General features: G+C 41.3%; 1 protein-coding gene across 2 annotated transcripts in view; it reads right to left on the bottom strand.

Annotated features, from left to right (window-relative positions):
• The window catches only part of LOC126203145 (prolactin-releasing peptide receptor-like), a 918,861-nt gene that overhangs the window by 20,331 nt on the left and 870,897 nt on the right, over window positions 1-27,633 (bottom strand). For both annotated transcript variants that reach the window (XM_049937389.1, XM_049937390.1), the window contains one exon: window positions 12,741-12,999. In XM_049937389.1, coding sequence (XP_049793346.1) covers window positions 12,741-12,999 — 259 coding nt within the window. The remainder of the gene's footprint in view (window positions 1-12,740; window positions 13,000-27,633) is intronic.

Genomic DNA, 27,633 nt, shown 5'->3' with positions numbered 1-27,633 from the left:
TTGCTCAATAGAAAAACAATAAAATCACCGAGGAAGACTCGTTTACAGCGAAAATGTTGAAAACTTGAGGTGAAATCTCTATTAATGGCCTAAGTCAAAGGATGGAACAGATATGGGAAACTGGAATAATACCTGGTGAATGCAAAGTAGCAATAAATCACACTCCGTTCCGTGCCGTGAATTAGCAATTGGCAGTGGCTTGCTCTCAACATGAGGCATCGTTCCAGCCTGGATCAGTGGATCTAGGGAAACTGGCCCAGGGGATGAAGCGTAGCAGTGATTTGAGTGTTGAAAGCCTCGATGTGCTTCCGTCTACCATGGTTAAAGGAAATATTGCCAGTTGTGATCAGTGCCGTCTTATAGTGCAGAGCAGTGCGTCTGGACTGGCCAAAGTAGCAACTCACAGCATAATTGTATTCCCATGTCATTTTGCTTTTGGTGTCAGCACTGGTGTTGCTACCCCTCCAACAAGAGCACGCCTGCACAACAAAATAGCCACCTGCAGTGCCACAGCAAAGCAGGAAGTGGTGTGCTGTCACAGTGAGGAGCAGTCTGGTGTATGGGACTGAACTGCTAATAGCAGCTTGGTGCCAGCACCAGAGGCCATGGGCAGTGGCGGACTAGAATTGAAGTATGATACTTGGCCTATATGGTACACCAGCTGAGTTTGTTTATGTGACAGCATCGCTAGCCCAGAGAGTTGGCAGGTGGTAGGGGCCCAGTGTGGGTGGAGGACAGGATGGGCACTATAGTCATGAAACTGAGTTGCAGCATAGACGATGGGTGTATGAGAGTGAAAAATGGTTCAAATGGCTCTGAGCACTATTGGATTTAACATATGAGGTCATCAGTACCCTAGAACGTAGAACTACTTAAACCTAACGAACCTAAGGACATCACACACATCCATGCCCGAGGCAGGATTCGAACCTGCGTCCGTAGTAGCAGCGCGGTTCCAGACTGAAGCGCCTAGAACTGCTCGGCCACCTCGGTCGGCTATGAGAGTGAACCACCCACATCAACTATGTGCGACTGTCAAGGTTGGCATTTTCAGTGATGGAGAACGTGTTTGGCACAGGGCCGTGCATGGCGCGCCAGTGGAGCTTGTTTGTGTACTGGCGTGGATCGCCCAGTCAGTTAGCCAGTGACAGCGTCCCAACGAAGATGGATGACAGGAGTAAACTGTTAGCATCAAAGGGTGATCCTATAAGGAAGAGTAACAAGATGGGCATCTAGAAGGCAACACAGATAGCAACTTCTGGAGAGAGAGCAGCTGGCTGGATGTGGTAGAGCAGTAAGTCGAGGAGCAAAGCAACTAGGGAGCCTGGTGGATTTGCAGTCGTGGTTGAGGACAGCTTGCTGTCAGCATGGGGCATTGTTGCTGTCTACAGCAGTGGATGGTGCTTTCGCCTCGTGGAGCCAGTGTATGCAGCGTCGCTAGCAGTCCAGTGTTGCTAGCTGCAACATGTTTTTGGGTATGACAGTCACAGGAAATTGTGCCAGTTGTAATCACTATAGTCTTGTGCTAACAAGAATGTCTGGGTTGGCCAAGTTAAGATACTAAAATATCACAATTTTCAACAACGGAGAGGTCGTTGAAAGACCTGTGTATTAAAATTGGAAAATTTAATTTTACTGTCTTCTTTAATTTCACAGTTATTGTGTTTTCATTACTTTTATAAATGTAGATGACACAATTGATGCATCAAAAGAAGAACCAAATAACACAGAAGATAAAATGAATATAATGCACCGAAATATCAGATTCTCAGGTGAACATCAGGCGAGAGATTGAATTAGTTTAATTAATATGACTATTTACAGTCACAATAACATACTTTCAACATACATAGAAAACCCACTACCACTGCTGTTGCCATTAACGAAACCTCAAGCCACCTCATGAACCAACTTAAAACTAGTTTCTTCAGGTCTTGGTTAAATTGAGTGTTCTGCATCCTCATCAGCAAAGCAGATACATGTAAAGAAAACTCAAATCTAAAAACAAAATAATGGATATAATATTTCGTTCATAGGCACACTCGTCGAAAGTAAGCTTAAGCAACCATCAACACCAATATAAGGTAAGGAAGAAACGCGAAAATTTGCCACACTCCTATTTCTGGTTATACAAGCTTGCAAATCTTTTCTACCACGTAAGATAAAATTCTTCTTCCACACAGACAATAAACTAGAAAACAAAATTGTTCAAAATAGTAAGTCTACTGATCAGTTACAGCAAAATACTGGCCTATTCACATGCTCCAGTTCTTGCCTCTATATAGGACAAACAAGGAAACAATTTTGCAACCCACTAAAAAGAACGCATGACTGTCCTTCGACTCAAAAACTTAGAGATAAATGCCGCTTTGCATCACCTGCAGCTCATCATGAGATCTCTGTTGGTGCTACAGATTGCTGAGGAAGTGTTGCTGATGGATCTCCCTGTACAATTAGAAATTTACATTGACAAGCTATGATCACCTAATAAAACCTTAATGATCAATTTGAATCTATGCAGAACTATTTCTTCCAGAATTTTCAAGACATCCAGGCAACAAAACACCAAAAGTGACTATAATAAGACATCTGCGTCCTCCTGTGTCAGTTACTTTCTCCTAGTCACGTAACAATTACAGCATTCTGCAAATCATTCACTTTTTAATTACATAGTAAATATCTCACTCTATTTGTTTATCTTCTGCATGACTTTTAACTCGTTTTAGATTACATGAACATTGTCAATAATAGAACACTCCTGAAGTTAGTAAGATCCGCTTAAATACATTATAGGTGCTTCTAATGTTTATACTGTAGAAGAATGCATCTCAGACCAGAGGTCGTCGTGTAAAGTGTGTAATTTTCATATTCGTATTCTTTCTAATTACATACAGCGTTTACCTTCTGTGAATTAGTGTAAAACCAAGTGCATCTTCATACTGTATATATTTCTATGTAATACCTCATAACATACATTATACGAACGAATTTGTTATAGATTCACGATTTAGTGCGCTGTATACAATCAAAACTTAACAACTTTTCCATTTCATAAAACTTTCGTTAATGACTACTAAATTTCCATCGTTTACGCCAGCACCATCTGCACAGCATGTAAGTACACTTGACCTGTGGTATAATGTTACTCTAACATTTCCATCAGATGACAGGCCTGTAGTCACTCAGAAGCATGTTAAAGGTACAATACGTCGTATCAAAAATCCAGAATAGAGACTGATTTCATATTTATTTCCATAGAAATCATGAATCTCAATCATTGTGCCCAGCAGAGGGTAATTTGCGTTGGTGAATTCTGTTGCTGATTTTGATTTCTTCTTAATTGCTTGTTTAATGTTAGGGTGTCAGCTTTAGGTTGGGTATATTTTAGGCTTCGGCATTCTGGGCTAAGATCGATTATTGTGCGTTTTCTTGCTTTCCTTTCAATCTTCGTTATTATTTTTCATGTAATGTTTTTCCCCTTTTATTGCAGGGTTAGCGGAATTCAAAGGGTCAGATTACTTTATCGTGTGTATAACATTTTGTTATCAGGTTACCTTTAATTAAGACTGATATTATTTATAAACTTTAGAGTGCAGCAATCAGTCATCCTTTTTTTCGTAGGCTCTATTTGGCAAATCCAGATTTTGGCTAGTGCCTAGCCATTATCATTGGACTAATTGCACTATATTCTAGTCTCGATACATGTCAGTTCCCTGTTGTTCGGACGCCCGAACAACAGGGAACTGACTTGTATCGAGATTAGAATATAGTGCATGGATAACGGCTGGGCACTGGACGAAATCTGGATTTGCCAAATAAAACCTACAAAAAAGGACGACTGATTGCTGCGCTCTATAATTTATAAATATTTTGTTAGTAATTAAGTTTTGCGTTTTGGATACCTTATTTGTGTCATCTTGTGTATGCACCCCTTTGGTTTAAAGGAACGTATGACTTTGCTGAACTTTAATTTTTCACTATAAACTCACCTATGTCATTCATGGAACTGTTCCAGATTTATCACAGATTCAGAGATCAGCAGCAAGACGCTGCTGACGTACATTTGAAAGAGAAAGCGGTCCCCAAATACTGCTAAGAGCAATAGTATTTATCGCATTCCGCTTTTCCGCTGGGGATAGTAAGTTTCGTAATTTTGTCGTTCTGTCTGGTGTGTCACTTCGTAATATAATTAAAACAAAGTCCAACACTGAAAGATCAGACAGTTAATACATGTAAAAAGGAAGGACATATGAGCATTTGTGATTAGTCACGTGACTTCTTTGTTGCTTTAGGTTGACCAGGCAATCTTACGACATATTTGATGTAAAAACTGCCGGTACATAAAACTCTTAAAAAATGAAAACAAATTTTAAAGCTGTTTTGATATTTTGCTTAAAACCTACTTATTTTAACTTTCACTTTAATATGGAAAATAATGCAGTTTGGTGGGTTGCATCTTCTTGTAGGAATGTGTAGCGCATTTCTGCAACATAAAAAATTAAATTTCAGAATTTTAAGTTTAAATTATTTTAGTAATGAGCTCCTCTATTGACTTTGCAAAGTTGATCAAAGTTTGGACGATATTAGTGCCAATAAGCAAGAAATTTATTACAGGGGAGAGGAAGTCAAAAGGTGTTCTAAATGAACAAAAATCTAGGTCACAATAAAGACATTCGGCAATTGAAGTTTGAGAAGAGCTGGAAGAACTGTTTAAAAAGTTACTTGGTTTCCTAATCATTGTCCTTAATCTATTACGGATGATAAGAAGAACTAGACGGCGCTGACTTCGATACATTTCTGCTTCTGTCAGGAGCGAAGCGGATTGAAAGGTGTCGTGCCCATGTAGCCAGGATTTGTGCTATTTCTGTTTTTTGTTAACTATTTGTCTTTTGTGACATTCCCAGTCTGTGACTGTTCCCAATGGTGTGCGTTTCCTTTCTATGACAGGCTACTGTAGGCTGCCTAGCTGACCTATGTATCAACACAAAAGTAGTCACATTATGAACGTACATGAGGTACCGAAGTAGTTGTGGAACAATTCAGGTGATGAAGCTGACGAGAGATATAAGTGCCTCTTGGCTCTGAGAACTATGGGAATTAACATCTGAGGTCATCAGTCCCCTAGAACTTAGAACTACTTAAACCTAACTAACCTAAGGACATCACACACATCCATGCCCGAGGCAGGATCCGAACCTGCGACTGTAGCAGTCGCGCGGTTCCGGACTGAAGCGCCTAGAGTTATAAGTACCATCACTTTAGTTTCACAATGTGTGCAGGCATTTCAAGGGTAGATTTTTTTAGTTCCTAGTTTACTTTTTTATGACATTTCTGAATTTTACAGATGTTTGAATGTACCTCTCTGCATGTGTCAGGGGGAACATCCAGTACACATTTCCCTTTCAGGCTGAAGGAAGGTGTCCATTTCCGTGTAGTGTTTGGCGCTACCTGTATTTCTGTTCATGTATAGAGTCGGTGTGACCTGGCCATAGGACTGTAACTCTGTAGCGCGAAAAAAAAAATTCGGTTTGACAGCTGGCGCAAAGCGCTCTGGTAAGTATTTTTGCACCGTATCAATGGATTTTTGCTGACGAAGCATGAGGAAGTGCTGTCGATCTTCTCCCGTTCTATTTGTATACACAACTGCCATGTTACATGCAACACGGATTATTAGAGATAGTCTGTTGCTCTCGAGAGGAGGGAGTAGGGCAGTGTATTAGTGTTCTGTAGAGTTTAGGTTAATAAAATGTTCACTTTGCGTTCAGGGCGGTTACAAGTAAACTGTCGATATTTAAGAGGCCCAGTAAGAAAGGAATGGTCACAGACGCATGAGACGTTGTGGAAACATCTACAAGGACATGCGGATAAGGAGTACAGAATAAATCAATAAAGAATCACGAGAATGTGATCCCCATCAGACCTATAGTCAACCGTAAGAACAGCCCAATATGCGAACTCAGCACAAATCTTTTCAAAATTCTCAAAGAACCATACACGTTCAATAACAACATAACACTTGAAAACGCAGAAGCATTTACACAACGTGTCAAAAAGACAAAATTTCCTGGTGGAGCCACACTGGCCTCATTTGAAATAGAAAACATTTATTCCCCTGTGCCAATAGATCCCACACAGCAGATAAGTAATGCCAGCCTACAAAAGCACAAAAAATTCTCATTCACTCACAGTACTGAACTAATGGAGCTGCTCGGATTCACATTTTCATACAACTATTTCAAATTCAACAATAAATTCTACAAACAAACAGATGGCCTAGCAATTGTCTCAAATCTTTCCGGACTGTTAGGTGAAATATTTATAAACAATTTAGAAGACAAAGTCCTAATTTCCAATCACCACCTCCTCAAATACATCATGTTCTACGACAGTTACGTAGATGTTACTATCATTTTAATCAATGGCACAAAATATGACGCTAGCGAGTTGAACCAGTTACTCAACAACGCCCATGAAAATATAAAATTCACAGCTGAATTCCAAGCAGGTAACAGTATGAACGTTTTAGAACTTATCATTAGAATAAAAAATAATAGACATCCATTTGAAATAAATTTGGACGATTACCGCAACACATGCTACCATCCACAGTGTCTCCCACAGCCCACAAAATGACGGCATTCCTGTTCATGCATGATCGATAGAGCTATCCAACTACCACTCTCTGAAGATAAATGTGAACAACAAATTGAAATAATAAAACAAGCAGCTGTTACAAAGGTTGCAACAGCTACATAGTAGACACCCTACAACACTCAACACACATCACAAAAGACAAAAAGAAAATAACGCCTTCGATACAACCCCCTTTCGTGGCAGTATTTCATATCAGATTGCCAACGTCTTCAAACCAAAGGCATAAACTAATCCTCTACCACAGACAACAAAATTGGGCAGAATTCACTTCACAACAGCAACACACTAAATTCATTTCATCATACAGGTTTGTAGAAAATTCAATGTTTGGATGATGATAGTTTCTAGATATACTACAGAGGTAGATCATTTGAGACTAGATTCACAGCACACGGGTCACAACTAAAGAACAAAAACTACCATACATCAGCAACAGCCTACCCGCCCACATGAAACAAAACACTACATTAACATCACAAGTATCAGCATCCTACACATCCAATCTAAAGGCAAAAAACTAGACATCCTTGAAACTCTCCAAATATACAAACACCAAAGAAAGCAACCAGAATCAAACGTAATGACAAAAATCACAACAATTGCAATAGCATTGCTTCTGTTTTCAGCGACAGGCTACATCGTTAAATTTGCAGTGCACGGACACACACACACACACACACACACACACACACACACACACAGCCACGTACATCTTCATACTTACCATAAATATTTTATTATGTTACCATGACATTCCCCAAATGTATAGCCAGCTTGAAACTAAATGTTCGTCAAGTAACAGCACAAATTGTACATCTATCTGCATATTTTAAAGCACCATCCAACTTATTAGTACAATCTTTTGTTAATTATTACCTATAACAAATATAACCTTAAGACTCCGCGCTTTCTAAAGTTTGCTGTAATCCAGTCACCCCTTTCACTACTCTCTCTCTCTCTCTCCCTATTTATATATCTATCTCTCTTTCCCTTTCTCTTTCTCTCCTTCTGCCCCCAGCCTTACATACTTATCACTGAATCCCAAAGAAAACAGTTACCTGTCATTTATGTATAATTTTGCAGCTACTGGAGCCATAAATATTGTACTTAAAGTTTGCAACCTGTCACTGGGTTCTATAAACGAGTATAAAATTTAAGCTGTATAAACTTGACATAATCGGATTTGTAGACCACATGAAATTTTTGTTCCAGCGCATGTTGTAATCATTACCTCAAACAAAGATCTCCACAATCCTTTAAAAGTTATTCCGAAATAACAATATTTTTATTATGGATGATAATGTTTCTCTTTCGCTATATGTTCTTTTCACATAATAGTTTTTAGAAGCCATTTTTGTTTACAAAATACGTGCAACTGAAAGGAACCGGTCACCACTGGAGATATTCTGTTTCACTTGTTTTATTTCACTGTTAGATGTACATTTAGTTTCTGGTAAAAAAAGGACAAGAAAAAAACTTGTTCGGGAGTAGTGTTTTGTTTCTGCACTAGACAGTGTCACAAGTTTCCCCTAAAATCATAACACAAGAAACACAGCCTAAGAAACGTGAAACCACCTGATGACGGAGGTTTCAACCTTCGAAACGCCTCATGGAGGTAAATAAACAATGACTGGTAACAGCAAACTTGTTGTTTCATTCTGTTTTGATTTCGACATGAAAGGGTAACACTTTTTGATTGTGTATCACGTTTACGTTCCACGTTGCGAACGTTACTCAAGTGTGACGACCATCCTCAACCACGACAGCCTGGAACCGCACTAGAGGTTGCTCTACTGCTGCCCGAAAAAACCGTGTACCATGAAATGTTCAGCGGTTGTGACACAGCTCGAAGGTAACACATTGCGTCCAGCATTCTCAGCTATGTCACACTGCGTCCAGCACTATCAGCCATGGCAGCGGTAACTGCTTCAACAATTTGTGGCACAATTAGCTGTTGGCCCGTCCCAGGAGCAATTACCAAATCGCCAAGTTATTTCGAATTTGTCTTCAATCTTGGCGCGGAAAGATCTCTCCGTATTCCTCTAATGTGTCGATACTCGCAACGTGCCGCAGCACTATTGCTCTTGTTATTATGAAACAGCTTTACGAATAAAATCCTGCATACCTTCTCCAGACTCACCTTGACTCTCTCCAACTGTAACGCACACTGATGCTGTGTTTCAAACCTATGACGAAGTACCAATAACGGCATCTAACGGTAAGTTCTAATGCTAACAACACAAATCCTGCAGCGCACAGTCTGAATATCATTCCCATGACGTCGGGTACCAGCACGATAAACAGTTTTGCATCTACACTGGCTCAACTACCGAAAGTCTCACTATAGCCACCTTGTATATTAGCGTGTTACATAATGAATTATGTGTTATGCGCTGCCCATGTCCTGTCACTCTTTATTTAGATTTTCGCTCTTTGCTCTCATTTAATTTATATTTATGCGGCTCTGAGCACTATGGGACTCAACTGCTGTGGTCATAAGTCCCCTAGAACTTAGAACTACTTAAACCTAACTAACCTAAGGACATCACACACATCCATGCCCGAGGCAGGATTCGAACCTGCGACCGTAGCAGTCGCACGGTTCCGGACTGCGGGCCTAGAACCGCGAGACCACCGCGGCCGGCTATATTTATGTGTCACTGAAACTACGCCTGCTTAGCTACTGGGATCGATCGGAATTGATGGCGACACAGCAATCATATCATCATCATTATCATCATCATCATCTCCTTCCATGGATCAGGAGATGGAGTCGCCAGTTCCACCATCCATGTCTAACGAGGTCTACCTAGTTCTCTTTTTCCAGTCGGCCAATAATGTATTACCTTCTTTGGCAATCTATTTTCCACCGTTCTATCAACATGATCATTTCGTACCGTTCTATTCTCTCCTGTCTTGTCATTGCTTGTAAAGATTCTTAAATCTGATCTTATTATTTCATTACTTATTTCATCCATTATATTACAGCTCCTTACGTATCTCATGAACTTCATCTCTGCTTCCTGTATTCGTGATTTTTCTTTTTTTTATTACTGTACATGATTCAGAACTATATATAAGAATAGGGACAGCCACACTGTTATAGAATTTCATTGTGTTTCCTTTCTTGTTTTTCTTCCAAAAGTTCTTCCAATTTTTCTGCAGATAGCTTGTTATTTATTAATCTTCTTCTCAATGCCTTTGTCACAGTTAAAACATATATCATATCCTAGATAACTAAAGTGGCATATTTGTTATAGAGTTTTCTAATTTATTATTATTTTCGGCCTGACTGGATTCCTTCATTGGAAATCCGCTGTCTTTGTCATATTTGAAGATACTGTACAGTTAAGTTGTAATACATTGCGTTTTGAATCATTCTGTATATTGCTCTTCACAAATTACCTTTTGTTTCCTTTACAATGATATGGTCACCAGCGCATAAGAAATAATTTAAGGTTCCGCTGAACCTATTCTAATACCTAACTGTATTTTATCTTTCCACCTCATAACTGTGTCGCCAGTGTACAAATTAAATAAAATGCGCGATAACTGTCCCCTTGTCGAACACCTTGATTTATTAAAATTCCCTCGGAAATTTTCCATCCTGAACTTATAACTATTTGTCTAATTACATGTAGACTCTTTATGGCATTAACAAGGTGTTTAGGAAATTCTTTTATTTCCAATATTTTCCACAAAAGTGGCCTTTTTACCTTAAAGACCATCTCGTAATCAATAAATGCTAAAAGCGTTTATAAACCAAACTTTCGAAGTTTCTCAATAATTTGTCTTACTATACATATATTATCATTAGTGGCTTTCTGAAGCCTTGTAGAGGTGGGGACTGCGCAGACCAAATTTCACGTAGAAACCCATCTCCAGAAACGTATCCAACGACGCTATGGATGGTCAGATCTATAGATGCCGGCGCCTGTAAATGTGCATATACACAAGGTGACTTCATTGTGACGCCAAAAACTTTCAAGGATGACGGAGAAGGATAAATGTAGCAATTTGAGATAAGGGTGTCTCTATCAGAAACGAACGAGTAGAAAGTTATAAGCGAAAACCGTGCTGATACGTCTGACAGCGGAATACATGTATCGGTACTGTTGTTGCTAAGATTATTGGGTATTCAACTCACAGAGGTGGTAGTATAGACCAAAACAAGAATAAATATTTAGTAAACGTAGACTCTAAAATGCATACCTTAAGCGTTATGAGTACTTGTTCAATAGAGGAGGTGTATTTCACCCTAGCGAAGATGGGTAAGTGCTCATAGCTCCTGAGGTAGGCATTTTAGAGTCCATGTTTACTTGACATTTTTTTTGTGTCTTGGTTAATACTACCACCACTGGAAGCTGCAACCCTACATTCGTGAGAACACCAGCACCGGTATGTGTATTCCACACTCAGATACATCAGAAATGGTTTCGCTTGTAACTTTCGACTCCCTTTCCGAGCCAGTGACCCGTATCTCAAATTGATACATCTATCCTCCTCTGTCATTCTTGAAAGTTTTAACATCATCATGAGAGTCACCCTGTGTATACAGTGTGAGTCAGGAGGAAAGGTACATTCATTGACGGACGGGTGATACTGCTGGTGATTCTGAACAAAAAACTTCTAATGAACATATGCTCTTTTCTTAATCGTATCCGGGCAAACCAATGAAAACAGCTAGGAACGGGAAAGGTGCACGTGACGGTAAATTAAGATCCTGTTATGGTTTGTTTAATTGTGAACGTTTCCTCACAGAAGATGTTCAAACAGAAATTCAAGATATCGTGTTCCAATAAGAGGGTTATCTAAAACAACTGGTCCAATGAGTTGATCATCAATAATACCGCACCATACGTTGACTGAGAAACGTCGTTGAAAATTCGATTCCACAGTAGCATGCACATTTTCATTTCCCCATACATGAGAGTTGCGCGTGTTGTTAATTCCGTTGCGGGTAAATGTTGACTCATCAGTGAACAGAATACGTGGAATTAATCTATCATTGGCAATGATCCACTGATAGAATTCTAGCCGTTTGGCAGCATCTCCTTCATGCAGATATTGTACACTCTGCCGATGAAAGGCATACACACCGTGCTCGTGTATTGTGCGTATCTCGCGTGTTTGAAGAATACCGAGTTGGGTAGCAATTCTTCTAGAGCTACTAGTAGGGTTGCGTTCCACTACTTGAAGAATGTTCTCAACTTCATTAAGAGTTTGCTGTACGGGACGTTCAGAGGCAACATTAACGCTGGGAAGCGTACCACGCTCACGCAATCAGTGAAACACCGTGCTACAAACCCTGCTATCTGGCACTGTGCGATTCGGAAATCGTTGTTTGTATTCTCGCACAGCAGCTCTGGAATTGCCATTGGACAAACCATAGACAAACACAAAGTCAGCATACTCTGCATGTGTGAAGATCCGTGGCAGTTTCACTGCACAAAACTGTATTCGTTGTTCACGTGGTAGCACTGTAGTACCGTACACTACGACAAGCACTGTCGGACTGAGACTTGAGGTAAACAACTGCCACATGCGCAAGTGAACTGTGTAGTGACACGGTTTGTAAGGACGACGCTACATGTTTCCCGTTCCTAGTAGATTTCATTGGTTTACCCGGAAACGGTTAAGAAAAGGTCATATGTTCATTAGGAGTTTTTTTTTGTTTAGAATCAACACTAGTATCACTCCTCAAAGCATGTGCCTTTGCTTCTGACTCACCCTATATATACATTTACAGGCGCCAGCGTCTCTGTGATCCTCCGTACTGATGTTGGGACGAAGTTTCCAGACAAGAGTTCATATGTAAAACATTATGTACTGGGTCCCCTCTACAAAATCTAGAGGTGTGTGACATGAACTGTGAAACACCCTGTATATTTCCCAGATTTCATTTGTTCGTGTTCGTAAATAGACGATATATGCATTTTGTGTTTCTTTAATACTGTTGGCTAATTCTGCATTCTGTGGCAACCAAGACGCGAAGTACCTGTGCTTCAGATAAATTGTGTCAGTTAGCTGATGTTTATGAATGATAAATAGACGCGTTGTACTGCCTGGGCAGAGTGAGTTCGCACCTGCGTCGTGCTGACTGGCCGAGGGCTGCTGCCGCACGGGGGCGGCGCTGTACGCACGTCTCCAGTCGTAGCCGCCCGGGGTGCAGTTCGGGACACGCAGAGAGCTGCGTGTGGAGCACAGCGCGCCCCCACCGCCGCCGCCACCGCCACCGCTGCCGCCCCCGCAGCCGTCCAGGTCTTCCGTCTCTGTGACGGGCGAAGCTGAGCACGCACTCTTCTTCCACGGGAAGCGCTGCCGGAACTCGCGCTTGAACTTCTCCTGCAGAAGTCAGTCAGCTGTTAAGATAGTTACACGATACATACGTCACTTAAACGATTTTTAACTACATTATTAAGGATCAATGGCGAGAAATTCGTATCAGTCTAGAATAAACCTTCTGAATAGGAACGAACTAGTAACGGTGTTCCACAGGGTTCAATTCAGGGACCACATTTGTTCTTCATGATGTACATGATGTTCGAAAACTCCCGTTACAAGCTTCCACTATTTGTAGAGGGCAGTGAGTACAAATAATTCTGAATAGGAACTCATGTCCGGAAACTCTACGACGGTTTCAAATTACATGTGCTACACTTCCACGTGTGCTGAGGGAAAGAGAAAAGACTCAGAGTTGCTTGTCCTTGTGTGAAATATAGCAGGCAGGATGACTACACGCTGCCTGACAGAAACAGTGAAGCAGTCAGAAGACAGTGTCGGATGTCACTGTAGCTTTGTACACGCACACACCACCGAAAGTCATGTAAATGATAAGAACTGCAATTCTCTGTAACAAGTACAAGTGTCACCACAGCGCCTTAGTACTGCTCGTGTTTAGTGTTATTCCCAGCTCTCCTAGCATGTAGAATGGGCGTGAATAGTGCCAGGTGTTGAGTGATCACTGGAGAGGATACGAGGATGCCACATACTCGTGTGGGACAGGATATCAGCATCTGCTAAAGTTGGGGATCCACATTTAATCAACTGGTTGAATAATGAGATGGATGTGAATCTGTTGGTCATTCGGAAGTGGCAGTGGACCGAGAATATTGTAACCCTTTCACATCCGGAGCTGCCGTCGGAGAACAAGTTATGGACTCCCTGAAAAATTTTGCGTCATGCTCCACCATTGGTCAGAAAGTAACGGCAGCCGGAGTGGGGAATTACCATCACAAGGGAAGACTGCCGTTAACACCACAACACGAATGGATATGGTCACAATGTAGCCGTGTTCCCGAAGTATGGACTACTGCGAGTATCGTCGCATTGTGTTCAGTAAGGAGCTGTGGTTTGCGCTACGCCGCATCGCCATCTTCGATGGGTGTGGCGGGGAGAGGTACTGTTCTTTCAATGTTTTGGAGAGGCGCAGCGGTGTTACTCCTTGTATTATAACGTGTATGTAGCTTTCGGGCATTACTTCAGGTCACAGTTGGTGGAATGAAGAGAGATCTGGTGGCGCAACAGTACGTCACGGACATCCTGGGTCCGCATGTATTACCTCTCATGTGGTAATACATTTTCAGCAGGACAATGCTTTCCCAGACGGGACGCGGCTCTACGAACTAAATGCGTAATGTTGAGCGACGCCCATGGGCAGCGAGGTTCCCAAATTCCACTCGATAGAACGTCTGTGGATCTATCTCGGTCAAACTCCGTCCCAGTGCACGTATCCAGATATGAAACACCAGTTACAACAGTTTGTGGGTTCATAATAGGGTAAAACGGCCTTATGACACCCTTCCTAACCATGTTAGTATATGTATCCCGACCAAACGGGGTGCAACGTTGTACCGATAAATGGACTTCTACGGCCAAGTTGTTTGTAAATTAGGCTCGATTTTCTAATCACTGAGATATTATCTGATATCCTCTCAAATCGTGAAGTTTCCTTTAGTTTCCTTCTCTCCTCCTGGGTGCTTCAATCTTTTGTCAGGAATGATCTTCCCTGTTAGACTGATAAACCAGAAACAGTTGCGTTCGTTGATGATGCAAGCATAATCATCAAACCCAATGGAGATGCAACAACAGAAGGAACAATGAGCGAAATATTTAAGAATATTATTGATCGGCTGCCAATATACAGGATGACAGTTATTGAACTATATGAAAGAAAAGGAAATTAGTTACAAACTACGTCGTGCACACACTTTATTCAATATGTAGACGTCACTACAGATATTTCGATTTAGGTTCTGACATGTTCGATGTTTCTATCATCATTGGTGGTGATGTGGCGCAAACGAAAAGAGAAATTCAGCATGACCCTCTGAACTGTCGGAAAATTGATGCTGTCGATGACCTTCTGAATTTGTGGTTTCAGGTCAGCAAAGGTTTCTGGGTTACTGTTGTACTCCTTGTCTGTAATATAGCCCCACAAAAAGGAGTCGCATGTGTTCAGATCCAGAGAATATGCCGGCCAATCGAGGCTCATACGGTCCCTAAAGTGCTTCTCCAGCACATCAAACTCTCTCGTGCTTCGATGGGGTCGAAATCCGTCTTGCATGAACCACACCTTGTCGAAATCAGGGTCACTTTGAAAATGGGTACGAAATCATCCAAAATCTTCAAGTACCATTCGGTGTTCACCATACCATCAAGGAATATCGCACCGATTATTCCGAGACTGTGCATTGCACAACACACAGTCACATGTTGAGAGTGAAGAGACTTCTCGATCGCGAAATGCGGATTCTTGGTCACCCAAATACGCCAATTTTGATTGTTGACGAACCCATCCAAATGAAAGTGGGCTTCTTTGTTAAACCAAACCGTATTCACATCAAAGTTGTGTTCGTCATTTCTGTGGACAATAGTGTTGGCGAAACACAACCACTGTTCCAAGGCCCTGGGGCTTAATGGCTGATGGGTTTGAATTTTGTGTGGAAAGAACTACAGGTCTTCAACAACAACTTATCGTAGTGTCTCTCGTTTGATTTCCACCTGTTGTGCAGCTCGTCTGATCGATTTCGTGGGGTTAGTTTGAAACATAGCGCATGTCTTCTCGTTGTTCTCATGGGTTTGCATCCTTTTTAGACAACTGACATTGCCAACACTGTCGCCACGAACACTACCCATTCACACTTGCGAATAAATTCTTGATTGTTAGCACTCGTGCACCGGTTGTCTTCAGCATGAACTCGGTCGCGAACTTCGTTTGAGCCGCATTTGGGCTGTTGCTGCTCCCGTAGCAGGCCTTCACAAACGCTACACGCTCACACACGCTATGCCCTGATATTTACACTTGCAAATGGCCGACAACAACAAGGCGCGTGAGGGCCGCATTTGGGCTGTTGCTGCTCCCGTAGCAGGCCTTCACAAACGCTACACGCTCACACACGCTATGCCCTGATATTTACACCTGCAAATGGCCGACAACAACAAGGCGCGTGAGGATTCGAATACTAATTCCCATCATGCACCGCAACCAACCACGCAGTTTGTGCGTCCTAAAAGTGAACCGTTAATACATTACGACAATTTTATTTTACATAATTGTTAACCAGTTTACAGTTTTGCTACAGTTCGGTTCAAGGCAAATAATATCACCGCGTCAGTAAGAATGTGACTGCGGGAGAACGGAAATACCTGAAACTTATTATTCCAACTTCCTGGTTGTGTATGCTGCACGAAACGTGAATTAATAATCACATATTACAGATCTTGTCAAACACATGAGTTCAGAGTCCGTAATTTGGGCATTATTCCAGGTTTTGGTAATGAAAGAGTTAACTTACTTTTCATAGTTACGTCCACTGATATTTGGACTTACTTTCTGCGGGAATTTCACACACAGACACAAAGGTTTTTACACACAAATGTGATTTAACGACAATAACTGGTATCTAAACTTCATTTAGGCCTCTGTTTGAAAACTAAGCATGCTAAAAGCAGCCTCATATTACTTTCATTCTCTTATGAAGGTTGTTATGAATTAACAGACACAATTTGAAAATAATAGTCGCGTTCTTGAATATAGGACGGGCGTTCAATAAGTAACGCGATACATATTTTTCGACCAGCTTCGCTTTAAGAACTGTGGAAATTGTTGTGGAACATCGTGGAATATCTCCACTTCAGCCACTGTAGATTCATGATGTTCCGGTTGTTGGCGGCGCTATACCTAGTCTTCTGTAACGGAGTCGCGTTCCGAGCTGAAAACCAGAGCCTTGCAGATATTCACAGGCGCTTGCTGAATGCCTGTGGATATCTGGCAGTGACCAAGAGCACGGTGAATCGTCGGCGCGAGGCTTCTGCCATCATCGTAACAAGATCGCTCAAACGTGACTCCTGCAATGTTGGAACGTGCCCGTGCGAACACTCTAATTCGAAGTAATCGACAGATCCAAATCAAACATCTCGCTGTTTAATTGGAAACCTCTGCTGGTAGTGGTGGCATACTCGTCCACAAACCTTCAGTGGCCTGTTCTTCGTAATCCAGCCAAAAACCCTGATCTCGCACCTTCCGACTTAGATCTGTTTGGCACAATAAAGGATGCACTACTTGGGAAGCAGTAAGTGGAGGACCGGTAGTTCACTGACGCAGCAAGACGTTGGCTCTGTTGTTGACCAGTGGAGCGGTTCCGAGAGGGCATACAGGCTCTCCCAGTAAGGGGGCATAAGGCCACCGCATTGGACAAAGACTTTTTGAAAAATAGGATTTTGTTGTCAAAAGAGTGGTGGAAAAAATATGGTGTATTGGAATCCTGAATAAAAACAACCTGCTTTCAGAAAAAAGTAAGCTGCATTACTTACTGAACGACCCTCGTAACACTGGAAACAAAAATAGCACTAAGTGACGCCGTTCAGCTATATAAATCAATAGATATATTATTTATGCACAAGATTATTCGAATCTTCATGCATAGAATAATTTTCAGAACCAGTATATGCAGATGTCGCGTTAGTGCGTAATACTCATTCTCACATTTGTTAGGAAAACGATTTTCGACTCCCGGATTTTATTTTATCAGTTCTATCCTTAACTTTTTATTTATAAGTAAGGCCTTTGGAACGCGCCAAAGTTTCATTTTATCGATGCATTGCGTTTAAATGTGTTTTTTTATTTTATATTCTGTGCAATCCTCAAAAATATAAATGACTTTCTGTAGAGAAAACTACATAGTGCAAGTCAAGACGTCATGAAAACGAAGGGTGGACACATCCCACGTTAATGTTGATTACCAGGTGTCAGGATAGCGTGTATATACGTATGTTACCGAATCTTTAATCTACTTTAAAAATTTATATCTCGTTTATTTTTCGGCCTCATTTCCAAATTATTTACTGTGTGATTAGTTTCGATCTAGCTGGATTAGTTTCGGATTCATTTAAGCTCGTAGTTCCTGCATTGGTACTACACATTTGAACACTGATCTACTCCATTCAGGTACGGGCTGAGCAACCAACTGATTTTTACTATGCCTCATTACGCGCCTTAATCATTCTTAATTGTCTCATGACACGAAACTTACGCGACAGAGGCAGCAATATCACTCCATCCACTGAAGCAGATCTCAAATTTTTAGGAGAAAAAAGCACATTTAGGTGACGTCAACCCTAGCAATCGATCCAGCGAGAAAATTTGGTCCATAATTCCGACCAGTGGGAAAGTGCTCCAATCGTAACAGAAATAAGGCGAGTATGCTCCTGCCTAAAAGACTGACTGAAAAGTAGAGTGCCAGATGCCTCATTCTACCTGCTTCAGCAACTTCAAAAATATTCCCTAAAATTCTGGCGTGGGAACATGTTAGCGCTCCTCCTAACATGTAACTCACCTATCACCCACATAAGCTCCCCTAAACTGTAACTCGACCACACCTGGTAGTCCATCACCGTCAGTTGCTCATATCCATTCTCACCCATACTCACATGCATTTTCTCACTCACATCTCATTGTCATTACCTCTTTGTATCTGTCACTGTCTCACAGCCACCGTCGTCTTCGGTCTCTCCTACAATTACTGCCTCCTCTCACTGTCTTGTCTCCCTGTTGCTCTTTCTTACTGCTGCTTACTCATTCTTTCCTTCCTACTACTGCTGTCCCTTCTCACTGTCACTATTTCTTTTCCTTTTCGTCACTGTCTTATACTCTGTCTCTCATCGACTTCTACTTTCTACTTATTCCTCCCCCTCCTCCCTCCCCTTCTTGGCACTGCCCCCTTCACTCTTTTCCTATCACTGTTCTGACACTGTCAGGTACATTCCACTGCCACTGTGTCCACCTCTTCCTATCAGACTGTCACTGTCTCCTTCGCTCTTTCTATAACACAACCAATGTCCACTATTTTCCAGTACTTATTACTTCTCTGTCTCTTTGCCACTGTCACTGTCTTCATCCCTGTCAGCACAAAAAAGAGCGAATATGTTCGCATGACAAAATGTTTGGGAAAATTTTTAAAGGTGCTTACGAAGTTCAAATAAGGCAGCTGGTACCACACTTTTCAGTAAGAGTCTTTTAAACAGGTGCATAATCGCCTTCTTTTTACTCCGATAGGAGTATTTTTCCGCTGGCTCCCTTCTTTCCCATGGGACAGCAGGATATTTACTTCAAGATAAATTGCTAGAAAGTATAACGTTGAAATATGAGCAATTTGTTGTGGTTATTCGTTATTTAGATTTCACCCCACACAGGATTCAACGTACGTATTTTACATGTGTATGTAAGGTAAGTTTGGATTTCTGCATCTCGGAAACTGATAAAGACATCAATAAAATTTCAGGGCTGTTCGAGATCTGCATTTTTGGAATATATTGTTAAAATTGCAACCCTTTGCTGTGCATAGCAGTCTTAGGATCTGCGACTAGGTTTTGTTTATAAAAACGGTAAAAAAAACCTTTTTGTGGGGTTTATAAAGAACTGCGCATGAACTAATAAAGATTTTTGAAAACAGGAAGATGACACTCCTAGATAAATTCTTAGGGAATATATCGTTGAAACTACAGCAATATGCCATGGTTATTTATTACTTCGATTTCGCCTCATATTGTAATTTGGGTGTGTATTTTATGTGTAGAAGTGGGGTAACATTGAACCTCTGTATCATGGACATGGCGAAAGATATCAACAAAATATTCATCTTTGTTCAAGGTCGGGGTCTTGGGAATATATCGTAATAGTATTACCCATCAGCTGTGCATAGCCATCTTGAAATACGCGGCTTTGTTTTGGTACAAAGATGGCAATAAACCTTTTTTTTTTGGGGGGGGGGGGTTTATAAGGAACCTCTTAAGGCCCATCGTAGACCACATTAATTGTAAAGAGAACCAACCTATCTGGTCAATCTACCTAAGCAGAAAGAAGTTTATAATATTCATACTTTGTCCTTACAGTGTAGGATAGTGACACTCCGACGATCATTTGTTGGGTAGACAAATAGTGCCTAGACCAAGGGTCATCCTAAACACTCAACGCTGCTTTTCTCTCCTCAGTGGAACCCGAGAAATCAGCGCCGGAAGATTCAAATTTTTATGCCCGGCGTTTTGCAATATATTAGGTAGGTATCGTATCGATAGTAGGCAATTATAACCTTCTGAAAACACAGGTTTTAAACTTTCTCGCAATCCCTCCGCTCCACTGGGGCCGCCAAGCACCCGAGAGTGACAACCAGAGTCCTCCTATTCGGATGTTTTGGAGGAGAGAGAAGTGGGAGGTTGTCATTCTACCTAATGCGTTCTGAAATCTTGTTGGGGAACATATATTGCTCTACACGTAAAATAGGGTTACCCCATGCAAATATACGAGGTGTGTTCAAGTTATAACACCTCCGGTTCATTTTATCATAAACTAATCACACGAAATGTATGAAACTTGTACCAGTTCTAGACGTAATCTCCCTGCGGCCGTACACATTTTTCACAAAGTCGACGCCACGATGCCACAACAGCTACGACAGCTTCTTTAGGAGTCTGGTTGGACGACTGGAAAATCGCGGCCGGAAGCAAAACATGAGAGGAACGAAGTCGACCGACATCCACCAACCTTGGCCGACCTAGAACTAAGGAGCATTCGTTCATCTCTTTGTGAATGTACTGCATTTGGGTACCATACAGGTTAAAATGAATCGATGTACCGTTCTTTGCGAGTGCTGGAGCAAAGTAATTAAATTATTTTTTATCAAATAATATTTTTGTAATTCTTTCGATTTTTGAGAGACGTGTCAATATGACATGAGGTTGTGAGAATTGTTTTTCATTGCTGTGTCTTATTCACCTAAGTAGCTTATCGTTGGGAAGATTTTTCTAGCTCTCTGGGACCGTTTCAGTGTTTTTTGACACTAAGATCGAATTTTAAAAGAAAATATAACCAAGCAGAAACTATATGTCGGTTATTTAACGGATTTGTCTCTAAACTGAATGATGCTACCTTGTAGTTACAAGACGACAGCCTAAATTTCATTCACAAATCCATCATTTCAGGTTTCTCGCTAGAAATAAACTAATGAAGCAAAACATTGGACAACGCTAATTTTCCCAGTTTCCCAATTTGTCACTGACAAACTGCCACGATGATTACATTTCAACTTACATCCCAATGTACATGATATACATGATATTGAAGAAACGGATGTCTGTTACAAGACCAGTATAAGCACTAGTGAAGACCTTGAAGCAAAATATTGATAATATACTAATAGACCATGAGGCTCATCCACCTCATTAAAAACAGTTATGTATCATTTTTTTAGATTTGCATTTTCAATCGTCAATGATAAAAGCATAAATATTTAACTCGTTTCCTTAACAATCTCTACACTCCTACAGTTAAACCTATAAAAGTGACTAGCTCTGTATCAGGTATCAAAAACACGTTTGAAGTTGATGAATTTGTAAAAATTAAATATATGAGAGGCAGGGGACACCCCAAAATAGAAAAAAAAAAAATTGCCGCGTGGTCTACGAGACAAAACGGTTTGGGGACCTCTGCTCTAAACTGTATTCACAGGCCTGGGTAATTTTAACGCATATATTAGTTCCAAAGTAACCAATTTGCGTTCCGATAAGTGTGTAAATTGCATTTTCTTTCGCAGTTGTATCTTTACACTTACCAGCGTAATGGAATCATATTGTTCCACATGGGAATTGGCAAAAAGGTTGCAGCTGAAGAGATGAGTTTCACAGTAGCGAAGAATAGAATAAGGACTGACAGCTGTTAAGGTATGAATTCCGAGCCCAAGCGTACTGGACATTTTTCTCTTATTTGGGTCCACACTAACGGCTCTCAGACTATCGATTACTTTTCCAAAATTATAAAATAATTGCTGTATATTTTCCTACTGTCGAAGATCTCTGGCGTAATAATTCACCCCCGTTCTACCAACGGCCTTGTCAAAGATGGCGGTGGAGCGGACAAATTCGGAGCACTCTCACGCTCTGCAGGAGGGGAAACTACCGCTAAAAGGAGAAAGAAACAGCAATCATCAACGGAATGAGGTTACAGAAGGGAATGGAAACCAAAGCATTGAAGACAGATCATGTGTATCCACAGGACACTTGGCCTGTAATTAAAAAGGGTTATGATGATCCCTCCATCGGACAAAGTTTCTTGACTATTCCCCCTTTCGGACCTCCGGGAGAGTACTGCCAACAGGGAGGTGACCGTGAGAAAAAGATTGAAGATCCAACATCGGGGCGTGGAATGTGAAGGGTAGAATGTGATCTTTGGCCCCTATTGTTAAATCTAAACATCGGAAAAACAATGATGAGGTCAAAAGAAAGGTTTAAGAATGGGATTAAAATTCAAGATGAAAGGATATCAATGACAGGGTCCGCTGATGACATTGCAGTCTTCATTGAAAGTGCAGGAGAATTGTAGGATCTGTTGAATGGAATGAACTGTGTACTGAGTACAGCATCTAGATTGAGAGTAAATCGAAAACAGGTGAAAGTAATGAGAAGTAGGAGGAAACAAAATTAGAGATCACGAAGTAGATGAAGTTAAGGAATTCTGCTACGTAGGCAGCAAAATGACCCATGAGGAACGGAGCATGGAGGACATATAAAACAGATTCGCTCTGCGAAAAAGGGCATTCCTGGACAAGAGAAATCTACTAGTATCAAACATAGGCCTTAATTTGACGAGGAAATATCTACGATTGTACGTCTGGACCAGAGCGTTGTATGGTAGGAGACATGGATTGTGGGAAAACCGTAACAGAAGAGAATAAAAGCATTTGAGATGTGGTACTACATAAGAGTGTTGAAAATTTGGTGGACTGATATAGTTAGGAATGAGGAGGTTCTCCGCATAATCGGAGGGAAAGGGAATGTATGAAAACCACAAGATGACAGAATTTGTTTTAAGCTATCAGAAAATATGTTCAATGGTTATGTTATTTTTTGCTAGCCGGGGACCTAGAAACGACGGAGAGGCTCCATCCCCGCCGCAGCTGCAGTGGTCCGCAACTCCATGACGACTACCGCAGTCCACCCCTCTGCCGCCCCACACCTAACCCAGGGTTATTGTGCGGTTCGATCTCCGGTGGACCCCCCAGGGAACGTCTCCACCAGACGAGTGTAACCCCTATGTTTATGTGGAAGAGTAGTGATGGTGTACGAGTACCTGGAGAACTTGTTTGCGCAGCAATCGCCGACATAGTGTAGCTGAGGCGGAAGAAGGGGAACCAGCCCGCATTTGCCGAGGCAGATGGAAAACCGCCTAAAATCCATCCACAGACTGGCCGGTTCACCGGACTTCGACACAAATCTGCCGGGCGGATTAGTGCTGGGGAGCGGCGGTCCTTCCCGCCCGGAAAGCCGTGCGTTAGACCGCACGGCCAACCGGGCGGGAATGTTCCATGGTACTTGAGGAAGTTATAGAGAAGAAAACTGCAGGGGAAGACAGAGACTGAAACACATCCAGCTAATAACTGAGCTGCAGTTGCTGCTCTGAGATCAAAAGATTTTCACAGGAGAAGAATTCGTGGCAGACCGCATAAAACCAGTTACAAGACTGATGCAACAAAAAAAAAAGTACGCAATAGTACAGAACGAAATATAAGAGCAGACTGGTTGCTTCTGATCGTAGAAATGGTATCTGACGTTTGTCAGATACTCCACCGGTGTACATTAGTTACGTTAGTGAAATCGTCTGTATGAGTCAGTCGGATGTGTGGAATGAGCGCAATATGTCGTGGTAACTTTAACTAAATGGCAGACCTGCCCATTATCGCACAACGAAAAAGGTTGCCCTATTTTTTGACATCAACATGGGCTGACTAACGTATCTATATAGAATGGTGTATCACGATGTAAGAGGAGTGGCCATAAGAAATTTCTAATAGGCAAGGACGAGAGTCACGCCTTTTAAATGACATCTGTTTCAAATCATTCAGGAAATACTGCTGTTAGCGAATGTAGTTTCATGTCAACTTGTTTTCGACCGAAAATTGCAAATGCAGCCACATTTTCAGTCAGTTAGCTCGCGAAAGACCCTCGCTTACAGTGGACAAAGCTACGTCCTCAATGGGCCAAACTACACAGAAGCTGGACGGTAGGTGATTGGTGGCGTGTACTGCATTACGACAAGCAGCCAGTTTACCTCTTCTTCAAACAAGGTGTCAAATTCACCGATGGTCTGATGAGGCGTTTAACCCACTGTGTGTGAAGATTGAAGATGGTGCTGTGACGTTTTCTTGGTGCTTCTCATATCATCACTTGGGCCAGCCCATATAGGTTACGATGACCCTGATCCTAATCTAATACGAAGATGAGTGTGATTGTTTTGAATTATGGATGAATCATACCAATGATCATGCCTTTCATTGTGGTTTGCCTGAAGAAACTTTTAGCCTAGTGACGTTGTCAAGACTAGAGGTGGTGTTGAAAGGTTGCGCGATGTCTGCTGGGGTCAACAACGTTCTACCGATGTGTTTATGTAACCAATGTTTCACGACTATTACACAATAGCGTATTTGTTGTATACTTCACAACTAATCCAACCTAAAACAGTACCACAATGTAAACCAAAATATGCAATATTATGTTATCATAAGTCGTATCTGCCTTATTAGCATGTATTTCGTCCTATGCGTAGGTTACACATATACAATGTTACCCCTTGCTTGTTAAAATAAGAAGCTTATATCAGATGGTGGGTCTAGCATTCCGTTCAAACATGGCATGCCAAACTTTCTTGAACCACGAAAGTCATATTGCATAGTGACGTTTGGCTGAGGAATGCGTAATATTAGGTTGAAATCTGGTGCTTGAAGATGGGTAATTCGTGAAACTAGTCACAATAATAGATGCAGACAAGATTATACCCCTTCCCCAACCTAAGGGTATTGCTGGTCGTCGCTAACGGTTCTACCATGCTCACTTGGAGCATAGACATTGTTATTTTCGTCTTTACTCAACATTTACCGACTAGTAGCGAAGGTTTTCTGAAATTGTATTTCTTTTAGACTCGTCACAGATGACAAACCAGTGTTGCTACAGTGTTATACATGTGCGAAATGCGCGACTTAGCTTACTTTGGTGTGTGGCATTTGACACGACTGATGCCAGTTGACCCGTTCTGTCATACCCTCATACTGTAATGCGTCGAATCCTACACAGAGGACGAGAGATACCGTTGCGCCATCTCCGTTGCCACACAAACCGCTAAGTACTTGTCAAGTTGTCGCCCGCGCCATTCACCTTTCTACAGAACACCTCCATTTCATTTTCATTTATAACATCTTACAATATTCATCGACTATTTCTCTGTGAGAGATAGACTAAATTGAAAGACAGACACTGGTAATGTTGTAATTACTCGCTACACAGGTAGATCAAAATAGTACAGCATATGTATTACCAACGTTGCAGAGTTGGCTGACATGAAACTGTATAGCATAGCACCAAACAGTTTTAATAAACGAATATTTTAACAAAATTTAAAGAATTCACTTCCATTCGGGATTAAATGCAGCACAGTGACATTTTACTGGACAAAACTAGCAGAACAAACGCAAGACTGTATAACTTCCGGATTTGCGGTCGAGCTACAGTAGAATTGTGTACAAAAGCCGGCAGGACGAAATTACAGAGGAAACAGCGCCATCCAGAGAATATTGTACGTGTCACTTCAAAGCAGGTGACGAAGCTGAATTAGCCTTCAAAGAGCGACACAAACTGCCTTTCTGAATTTTTAAGTAGATTTTCAAAGCAAGACCTTTCAGGATGTCAACAGATATACAGACCGTCACGAACAAGTTAAAAAGAGCCAAGGAAAATCGAGTGCCGGAGTTTCCTCTGACAAAATTAATTAATTAGTTTCGTAGGTTTGTGGTAATTCAGTAATGATTGAACGAACTTTTTAAGTTAAATGTCATTTCTACTTTAAGAACGAGCACTTAAGTTCTTCCAAGTGTTCCGATAGTTGCGTTAGTGCAACTTTGTCAAATCCGAAAAACAAGTGATACATCTGAGCGTCACTTATGGAGAAAACGAGAGCCTTATTCTGTGTGTACTGCGTAGCAACACATATTGCCAGATGACAAGAAAATATGTCTGAAACTCATCGTGTAGATTAAGATTTTTGACAGCTACTGTTGAAAGGTCTTTGTGCACTGCGTCGCTATAACTAGAAGTATCTAATTGTTCACATGCAAGCCCTCAGTTAGATTAACATTGAATATATTTTATGCTCCTACATTTCCATCCTCCTCATTACCGTCTGTGTGAAGGTGCATGTGAATGTATTTTTCGTGTTTCCATTGGTAGCTAGTAGTGTGGAACTCGTTATCTGCTGTGGCCGGTCTGGCCAACTTTGGGTGTTCAGTCAAAGCAAAGAGGTTTGTGCCTTCTAAGTTGTCTATATCCACAGTGGGTAGGTTGGTACCGGAAGCAACCCCTTTGGTCTGTTCTGACTACCTGTGGAGATTCGTTGTTCTCTGGGCTGCTTAAGCACTTGACGCTGGGCAGTCGGTGAGTGTTGGCGGTAGCTTAAGACTGAGCTTCGGGTGAGATGTGTAAGTCTTCAGGCTAGCTGAAGTAGTGTAGTTCACCTTTTATTACAACGATAGGTACATTGTATGACCCACAGTTTACGTAGGATAGGCCATGGTGCAATTTACCAATTTTAATAAGTGTCTTCTGGTACTTTCTTTGCGTTATCAGAACTTCTAGTGTGCAAAGGCTTCCTGTCTAGTGCCGCTGACATTACGTTACATTACATTTTCCTAAGTGTGTAGGCGTGAATGTTTACATTCTCGTGTGAATGTTTTTATTTATTACTGCAGTTTGAATTCTTTTGGTTTCACCTGTGATTTGATAAATTTGCCTTTATACTTCTCAGCACATGGCGCGAACTTGCCTTCTGTGTTGTTCAGCGGTAATAAATCGTGTTCCCTTGAGTGAATTTATGTTGTGTTGAATGTTCTGTGTAATTAATGGATTTTAGTGTATTTTTGCGTGTGAAATTTCAAATTGTTATCGTGCTTGCTTTGTTAGTCTGAACTAGGTGCTTGGATGAGTCAGTTCAACTCTCAGCTCTCTGTATCCATCGAGGGATAAATTTCTTGCAGTACACTTTATCTCTCTTTGCGCGACGCCGTTTTGTGAAAATATTAAGGCACCTGTGCAGATGTATCACTTGTTTTTCGGATTTGACAAAGTTGCACTAACGCAACTATCGGAACACTTGGAAGAAGGGCTTGCATGTGAAAATATTAAGGCACCTGGTAAAATTTTTTTAAATACACTCCTGGAAATTGAAATAAGAACACCGTGAATTCATTGTCCCAGGAAGGCGAAACTTTATTGACACATTCCTGGGGTCAGATACATCACATGATCACACTGACAGAACCACAGACACATAGACACAGGCAACAGAGCATGCACAATGTCGGCACTAGTACAGTGTATATCCACCTTTCGCAGCAATGCAGGCTGCTATTCTCCCATGGAGACGATCGTAGAGATGCTGGATGT

The sequence above is a fragment of the Schistocerca nitens genome, chromosome 9, assembly GCF_023898315.1.
Source record: "Schistocerca nitens isolate TAMUIC-IGC-003100 chromosome 9, iqSchNite1.1, whole genome shotgun sequence".
Classification (NCBI taxonomy): domain Eukaryota; kingdom Metazoa; phylum Arthropoda; class Insecta; order Orthoptera; family Acrididae; genus Schistocerca; species Schistocerca nitens.
This window is presented reverse-complemented; position numbering and strand designations above follow the sequence as displayed.